This window comes from Sus scrofa, chromosome 15 (genome assembly GCF_000003025.6).
Source record: "Sus scrofa isolate TJ Tabasco breed Duroc chromosome 15, Sscrofa11.1, whole genome shotgun sequence".
NCBI lineage: Eukaryota > Metazoa > Chordata > Mammalia > Artiodactyla > Suidae > Sus > Sus scrofa.
The window spans coordinates 81,088,914-81,098,394 of NC_010457.5; the positions used below are offsets into that span (position 1 = coordinate 81,088,914).

General features: G+C 42.3%; 1 protein-coding gene across 1 annotated transcript; it reads right to left on the reverse strand.

The window, feature by feature from the left end:
• On the reverse strand, nucleotides 2,124-5,384 carry ATP5G3 (ATP synthase, H+ transporting, mitochondrial Fo complex subunit C3 (subunit 9)). Its single transcript, NM_001244862.1, has 5 exons — nucleotides 5,333-5,384; nucleotides 5,024-5,135; nucleotides 3,761-3,838; nucleotides 3,058-3,251; nucleotides 2,124-2,384 (listed from the first exon to the last, which is right to left on the reverse strand). The coding sequence occupies exons 2-5, from the start codon at nucleotides 5,060-5,062 to the stop codon at nucleotides 2,270-2,272; spliced, it is 426 nt and encodes a 141-aa protein (NP_001231791.1). The 5' UTR covers nucleotides 5,063-5,135; nucleotides 5,333-5,384; the 3' UTR covers nucleotides 2,124-2,269.

Consider the following 9,481-nt stretch of genomic DNA (forward strand, 5'->3'; position numbering starts at 1 on the left):
TGGCAGTGCCGGAACCTTGACCCACTGAGCAAGGGCAGGGATCGAACCCTCAACCTCATGGTTCCTAGTCGGATTCGTTAACCACTGGGCCACGATGGGAACTCCTCACTTAGCATGTTTTTAAGTTTCACTCATGTTGTATCACATTATCAATACTTCATTCTTTCTATGGCCGAATATTCCATCACATGCATATTCCACATTTTGTCAGCTTAATCAAACACCACTGTTTTTTAATCCAATCTTTAATTTGGTTATTTCCACCTTTTGGTTATTGTGAATAGTGCTACTATGAACACTTGTACCTAAGTTTTTGCTTGAATGCTTGTAATTCCTTTGGGTATATACCAAGGTATGGAATTGCTGGATCATATAAAAAAGTACTTTTTATTTACATTGCTGAATTCAAATACGGAGTTGTTCTATTTAAGAAAATAGTGAAGGCTCTAGGAACTAATGTAATATAGAGTAGATGATTAGCCAAACAATATGCTAATAGCTCTAGCTCTAGCTTTTTTGATACTTTATAGACAGTGGGAAGGATATAGATAGGAGTTAGTGATTCTCAAATAGGGTACACAAAAATTACCTGGGAAGCCTTTTTAAAAATGCAGATGGCTGCGTCTCAAGGCCAAAGGTTCTAATTCAGTAGGTCTGGAGCCTAGGAATTTGTATTTTAGACATCCTAGGTGATTCTGCTGGAGATGGTCTTCCCACTGTACTTTGACAAACCCCGGTAGCTGATGGCTCCTTCTCAACTGAAATCAAATTAGGCAGAGGGGATTAAAATGTACTTTCCTAATCATCATCCTAACCTTTTATAGAAACCTTGAAACTGAGATGACAAATGATACAATGGCACAATATATTTGCTGGGGGGAAAACTCCAAATTTTGACCAAGACGCAACAAGTATTTTGTATTATAAACAAAATGCTCCTGAAACCAATTGTCATTCCCAAGATTCCTATTATAGACATCTGTTAGTATCAAAGATAAGCAATGCTTTAGCAATTTTTGGCTTCAAATTGTAGACAATTCAGTTTACTTTTTGATACTGGAGTTTTTTGTTTGTTTTAGGGTGGCACCTGTGGCCTATGCAAGTTCCCAAGCTGGGGGTCAAATTGGAGCTGCAGCTGCTGACCTACACTACAGCCACAGCAATGCCGAGCCGTCTGCAACCTCCACAGCATCTAGCAGCAACACCTTAACCCACTCCTTAACCCACGGAGTGAGGCTGGGGATCAACCCCCATCCTCATGGATACTAGTCAGGTTCCTTTCCACTGAGCCACAATAGGAACTCCTGATATTTTATTTTTAATGAAAGCCTTATTTAACCAAGAAATGAGCTGCCACTTGGTTTCCTCTTAGAAAACAGATAAGATTCACTATAGACAGAGTTCCCATTGTGGCTCAGTGGTTAACAAACCTGACTAGTGTCCATGAGGACTTGGGTTCAATCCTTGGCCTCGCTCAGTGGGTCAAGGATCTGGTGTTGCCATGAGCTGTGGTGTAGGTTGCAGATGCGGCTTGGATCCCGAGTTGCTATGGCTGTGATGTAGGCCAACGGTTACAGCTCTGATTTGACTTCTAGCCTGGGAACCTCCATATGCTGCCCTAAAAAGACAAAAACAAAAACAAACAAAAAAAAGATTCACTATAGACACACAACTGCTTAATTTGAGACTTACTGAAAAGCAAAAATTACCTCCTAATCCCAACATCTGTTTAGTAAGGCTTCAATGCCTAAAAAACTGACAAGATTTATTTTTAGATCCAGCTGTTAAAACCAGCCAAGTTAATACTGGAAGGTGATTTTGCTTCCAAGTACTGATCCTGTTAGCCCTTAAAAACACAAAACCATCTTAAGCAATCAATTAACATTGCAGAGAAGCTGAAAACACTCAAACATTTTCCTTTTACTGAAAAAACCAAAGCTCTATAATTTACAATGTGCAGAACTCCATATTAAAGATTTCTAATAAAAATTACATTAGAATATTTTCCATCATTGGGGCAACTACTGTAGTTTCCTCTGATTCGTACAGCCTTTGTCTAAGTACATGTTCTTCTTTGTGATGACCTAAATTTAAATTTAGATAAGTACAAATCACAGCAAAAATTAAAGTTTTCATCTTTAATGAAATGACTTTGGAAATAACGTACACTTCCATGACACCAGTACTACAGTTTTCGGAGTCACAGTAAGATACACAGAATTACGTCCATAATTAATATGAATGCCAACATTTCAAGCAGTAATTTCTGTTACATGGCAAACAAAATCAAGAAAGCAACCATCAAGCAAAAGAGACCCATAGCTTCAGACAAGGCAAATCCCAGGATGGCATATGAGAACAGCTGCTGCTTCAGCGAAGGGTTTCTAAAAGAGACAACATGTATCAGTTACTTTGAAATATTATTTGAATTTTAACATGACTGCTAAATGTTAAAGAATCAGATTACTAGCACGGGGACCTTTGTAAACTGGAAAGTACTGGAACAGTAGATCTCTTTTGGTTCTGCCCTTGACATTTCTTTTTCCTCATTCCTAATCCTATCGGAAAGGGGGGGCACTGTCTATGTCAGTATAAATGGTTAGTCTTCATCCATTTTGAGGGATTCTTCTTATCCCCATGAAAAGTATGTTCTATACTTTTTAAGATTTGATAGTTTTGAAAAAGCCTTAAATAATAAAATGGAAATTGATATGCATAAATATTCTTAATATGTAATTATATTTCCACTGCAACTGAAGAATTAAGAGTGCAGACTCTGAAGTCAAAGTAAATTAAAATTTTTTTATTCTGACACTAGCTTGGACTTAGAGAAAACAGTATAGTATAAGCTCTGTGGCTGTAGTCCTTCAGAGGTAAACTGAAGTGTTTCTCCAAGGGATGTTGGGAGCGGTGAGATAATACATGCAAAGTCCTCAAAATATAAATGTAAGACATGGGCACTTAATACAAAGTAGCCATTATTATTTCACTAGTTTTCTAAGTTTCCCACTACTTCAAGTGTGTTTTTAAACTAGTGTATTTGGCACTTGAAATTACCTGGCATATCCAATGATGAGGCTGCCAAAGACTGTTCCAATACCAGCACCAGAACCAGCCACTCCTACTGTTGCAGCACCTGCACCAATAAATTTGGCTGCAGTATCAATGTCTCTGCTGACTGCACTGGTCTGAAACTCCCTTTGGATTGGCTGAGACACACCATTCTGGGCCCCATTAAATACCGTCGAGCCCTAAAGAACAGGAAATAAAGGCAAAGGTCAAATCAGTAATCACAGTTAGCTATTAGGTACTGTCAAAATGACAACTACTTCTCTTTTGTAGCTGAGTTTGCATAGGAGATGGTGTCACACAACAGAAAAATCAACGGCTTAGAACAAGTCCAATCTTAAATAGGAATAACAATACCTACACTGAGTTAAGATTTTTAAAAATTAAGAAACAGTGCATATGCTTTTTAAGAGAGTAAGCTTCTCAGTAACTTACCACCATAATCTTAAATACAGGCAATGCAAAACAATATACTTAAATATATACATACTGACTATATTTCTTAGCTGAGTTGGGTGGTTAAGTTTTGGATATAGAAGTTTCTTTCACTGGCTCATTCTCTGCAAATATTTTCCATTCAAGAGTAGAAAGGACTGGCTCAAACCATTCATTAATGAAGGTTTTCCCCTTTAATCAAAATCCTAAGGCTTACTTGATAGTGTTACTTAATTTCTATTATTACTACTTTTACCTCTCCAGGCCTGGCCTCTGGTCGAGATAACACTGATGCAGAAATTGGTCTGTATGCAACTCTGGATCCAGCTCGGATCTGTTAATGAAAAAAAGATTCTGTGTATTAAATAAGAATACAGATAAGACTTCAAGGCCCCTTCTTGCACTATGAACTCTGAAAAAGAAAGCAGCAAAAATGAATCAAAAAGATCATGACTTTTCTCTATTGATTCTTATTTGGCTACACTGGTTATGAAAGAATCTTGATAAAGTTGCTAATGCATTTTAAAGCTTGCTTCATAATGTATTTGTAATACTCTGAACAAAACCTCTAAGAACAACTAGTTAAAAAGAATAAGTATTGCTTTTAAAATTTCAATTCTTGTAGTACCACAATTCAGATAAAAACCCCAGCAATAAACGCCCCACATTCTTCGGTAATTTTAAGTGGATCAACAGGTTCGGGCATCAGTGCTATAAATGCTTGACATTTAAAACAGCCCATTAGTTAATATGAGCTCCCACTATTTCTAAGATATTCTTATATGTCCATTAATCTCAAAATTAAAAAGCAGTTTAAGCTATTCCATATTAGGAAAAACACAATCGTCGAAACACTCTGACCATAAGGACACATTCCAGTCCACCTTCTCCGTCCTTGAGTGTCCACTGAACTAAGGTCACAGAAAATCCCTTCAGAACCGAGACCTGATTCTCTAAGGCAAATCCCTCAGATCTTCACTCCACCAAAGGCGTGCAAAACGACTATGGAAATAACATCCCAAAGGCAGGAAGAAAGACTCCAGGCTCTTGCACCACCTGCCTCCGCCCACACGGGGAGAGGCAAAGTCCCTCCCTCTGCAGCAGCGAATTTGACCTACAGATCTGCAATGGAGAGCGCGCCGGCGGTGAACTAGGCCCCGGCAGCCTCCCTCCTTCCCCCTCTGCACCCCAACCTCCACCGGGCCCCGACCCAACAGGGTGATGGAGGGGGTGCGGGAGGGAGCCGCTCCACGACGAGGGGGGAAGGAGGGTTTGACCTACGCCGAGTGGGGCCTGACAGCTAGGCCTCGGTGGCTCTTCAATACCGTAGGAGGGGAGGAGGAGAGTGAGAAGCCCCAGAAAAAGAAGGAAAAGAAAAAAAGGACACAGAGGTTGAGGGGCGAGGGAGAGATATCCCGAGAGCGCGGTGTGTCCTGCCCGGAGGTGACCCGTTCGACAACGTGGACGCCCAGGCCAAGACATTCGACCCTCGGTCCCCAGCCCGGCATGGGCTACGCACCAGAGCGGGGGTGCAGGCGAGCTTGGTGCAGGCGAACATCTTGCACTCTTCTGGGCGGCGCGGCTGGAAGACTTGGGCGGCAGGCGATGTAAGCTCCTCTCCCGCTTCCTCTCTGCGGGGGCAAAGAGGCTTAAGGTCAAGTGCTCTCCAAGGGCCTGTCCTTCTACCCAGGTCCCGCGGGTTCCCGTGCACGCGGTCAGCTTGGGCCGCGCGCCCAGCGAGGCGCCAGCAGAATCCAGCAGAATGAATGGGTCCCTCCTGGGCGCGGCTCCACCCCAGCCAGGCCAGGCTCCCGAGCCCTCCGCTTACCTTCCGGCGAGGTGGCGGCGGCCGCTGCGGCAGAGGTCGAAGAAGTGGGGCTGGGCGCGCAGACGCAGTCCGGCTCTTATTCGCGCCCCGGCACCCGGATGGAGAAGGCGGGGAATCCCGCGAGCCCGGAAGACGTTCAAGGTCACTTTGTAACAACTTTATTGGTAACCAGTTGGGAAGGACAGCGACAGCCACTCTGAGATGGCTTGGCGGGCAGAAGGTGGTGAAGGAGAGAAAAAGAAATTAAAGACAGCCCAGGCAGAGGAAACCGAACGGCTTTTGATCTAAACTAGTCGCAGGACAGTGGGACTTTATCTTTCATTTGACACACACATATATATATTTTCGCTTTTTAGGGCCTCACCTGAGGCATATGGAGGCTTCCAGGCTAGGGGTTGAATTGGAGCTGTAGCTGCGGGCCACAGCAATGCAGGATCCGAGCGGGTCTGCTGACCTACACCACAGCTCATGGCAAAGCCGGATCCTTATCCCACTGAGTGAGGCCAGGCATTGAACCCTGAACCTCGCAGTTACTAGGCGGGTTCGTTTCTGCTGCACCACAATGGGAACTCATTTGATACATTCTTAAAGAGAGGTTGCTAGGTCTCATTCATAGAGAAACCCCCTTCCTGGTCATTCCCTCCCTATGTGAAATAGGACCCTGTGGTGAAAGGGTTCATTCATTGTTTGACAGAAGAAACTAGAGTCCCTAGCAAAGTGAATGCATTTCTTTAAAGGAATCTGGAAAAGAGTTCTAGAAGTCTAGCTAATCTTTTGGGTAAAAGTGGATCTGACCTGGGCAAAGGAATGAGTTTTGTGACTTTGGGCACAGAGTTGCTTCTTGGTGAAGTGAGGGAGGTCAGTTTTTCTTCCAGTCCTAAGATTAGAAGAACTAAGGGTTTGTAAATTTTTTTTTTTTTTTTTGGTTTGTTTGTTTTTGTTTTTGTTTTTTTTTTTTTTTTTTTTTTTTTTTTTTTTTTGTAGGGCCAGGAACTAAAGAAAGTCTGAGTATTTTCAAAACTGACCTAATTTTAACACTTGTTTTTTGGTAACCTTGGATAAGTCATTTTCTATTGAATACAGAAATATCTCAGGAAAATGGCTATTACTGGACTTCTTGGTAGGTCCTTGAATTCTGTAAATTTGACTTAGTAGTTATAACAAGTGTCTATCAGAAGTGATGCAACGTAAAAGATTAAATATCTAGTATACCCAGTTGTAGGAATACCTGGGTACTGAAATCCTACCCACTTGGCCTAGAACCCTGGCATGGGACAACATGGACCCAGAAGATCACTTTTTTCCTAGTTGGCATAAGGATGCAGTATCATCTAGCAGCAATCCTCAGGAGAAGCCCTCAGAACTAAAACTTGAAAAATGGGAGTTCCCGTGGTGGTGTAGTGGTTAACGAATCTGACTAGGAACCATGAGGTTGGGGGTTCGGTCCCTGGCCTTGCTTAGTGGGTTAGGGATCCGGCCTTGCCATGAGCTGTGGTGTAGGTTGCAGATGCAGCTTGGATCTCACGTTGCTGTGGCTCTGGCGTAGGCCGGTGGCTACAGCTCTGATTGACCCCTAGCCTGGGAAACTCCATATGCTGCTGGAGCAGCCCTAGAAAAGGCAAAAAGACAAAAAAAACCCAAAAAACAAAAAACAAACAAAAAAAAACCCCTTGAAAAATGAATAAGACTTTGCACTGATTCAAATTCACATGCCAATGGTTCGAAATCCCATGAAAGTTAATAGTTTCAGGCTCAATATTGAGCCCATAAAATGGAGATTATTCATATGAGTAATTCAAAGAGAGATTATGTTTCCTCAGGTACTCAGTTCTTCCCTGAAGTGTGATATGACATCCTGTGATATCTAAGGTAGAATAAACAATAATGTTCTGTATTAGGGTTCTCCAGAGAAACAGAACCAGTAGCAGAACCAAAGGAGTTCTCTAGGTAATGTGCCACACACACACACACCACACACACACACACACACACACACACACACGGAGATTGATTGATTATGAAGAATTGGCTCATGTAGAAGCTGAGAAGTCCCATGATCTGCCTTATCAAAGCTGGAGACCCAGGAAAGCTGGTGGTATAATTCAGTTGGAATCTCAAGGCCTGGGAACCAGGAAAGCCAGTGGTACAAATCCAAGTCTGAGGGCCAGAGAAGATGAGATGGGATGTCCCAGTTCAACAATGAAATGGGGAGAAAGTGATGAATTCTTCCTTCCTCTGCTTTTTTTTCTATTCAGGATTGGCTGCCGACCACCTACATTGGGGAGGGCAATCTACTTTACTGAGTCGATGAATTTAAATGCTAATTTCATCCAGAAACACTTTCGTAGATATACCCAGAAATAATGCTTAATCTGCATACCCCCATGGTTAGCTGACACAAAAAATTAACCATCACATTCCTTATATTCCAATAGCAGATCTTCTCAAGGGAAAATTTGTTCTAAAAGAATTGCATATGGAGATGGGTTCGAGGAAATTCCTTTCTCTTCAGTAAATCAGTAGGGGCAGTAACTCTTGAGGAAGAGGCAGGAGAAAAGCCAGGATCCCTAACAGGCTCACTTCCAGGGTGCTTATGGGCTAGTTGCCTGTAGCAAGGAAAGGTGCAGTCTGTGTTCAGACTCCACTTAATTAGTGTTGACATGTCAATAAGCAGATGAACTGGCTTAGAAGAGGAGAGAATAGGTCCTTTGTGGGTTCTATGAGTTAAGAGTTTAAATATTTATGAAGAAAATATTAGATGTTCAAAGAACAGATATTCTACCTTCAAGAATTGGTGTGTGTGTGTGTGCCCATGCACGCTTATGTGCACATTTAAAACAGAGAGAGATGGAGAGAGATAGATATAAAGACAGGAAGACATAGTGAGACAGAGAAAATAGAGAGATAGAGAAAGGATCCGGTAGTTATTTGCTAGAGGAAGAAATACTGAAGAATGAGAAAATATATCTACCTCTCACATGCTGGAGGCTAGAAACTGGACTTAGGGTTCTAAAGGGTAGCCTAGACTATTCTGTTGAGGGCTGACCATGGCTCATGTCTCCAAGGTGGATTTATCCAGATTTTGCTAGGTTTTGTACCCTAAGACTTACATTGATAGAAGGAAGGGATTTGCTTTTCAGTGACACCAACCCATGTTGATGGGAGGTGGCTGTTTGCACAGAGGAAGTTTGAAGAAAAAAGGCACCTTTTGAGAGGAGTAGAGTGAGACCATAAAGATAAACAGCGATCTTTCAAGAAATATTTAATACTCTTTGTATTTTTCCTTAGACTGTGAAGTTAGTCATGGTAAGTTATGGGACATCAGAATTTGGGTGGTGATGGCATGGGGAAGAAAGGAATGGGGCAGTAAAGAAAGTATGGAAAATCATTTCTCAGTATAGCTACAGCAATCATTCCTGTCCTGCATGCCCCTTTGCAATGTGACTTTGCCAGTCATCTCATCAAGCAGTAGAGTCTTCTCTTTAAATCTGGGCTGACTGGGTGACTTACTTTGACTAAGAGAATGCATTGGAAGTGACACTGAACTAGGCCTTAAAAGATATTAAAGCTTTTGTTCTCTGCTTGGAAGTCAACCACCATATCAAGAAACATGAGTTAGACTACCGAATGGTAAGAACTAAATGGACAGAAAAAGGCCTAGTGAAAGAGAATTAAGGTGCCTCAGACACATGAGTGAGGCCATCCTGGACTCTCTGTTTTCAAGCCTTACCAACCAATACCAGAAATACGCCTTGCCCAAATTCCTGACCCATAGAGTCAAGAGCAATGAAAGTGTTGTTCTTGAAACTTACCTTTTTTGCTTTTCTTTTTAGGGCTGCATATGCTGCATATGGAAGTTTCCAGGCTAAGGCTCAATCAGAGCTACAGCCGCTGGCCTATACCACAGCCACAGCAATGCGGGATCCAAGCGAATCTGTGACCTACACTGCAGCTTGTGGCAATGCCAGATTTTTAACCCACTGAGTGAGGCCAGGGATTGAACCCACATCCTCATGGATACTAGTTGGATTCTTAACTGGCTGAGCCACAATGGGGACTCCCTGAAACTATCGAATTTTAATGTGGTTTGTTACTCAGCAACAGATAAGTGAAACAGGATATATTGTCTGCCACATATTCACCACTCCT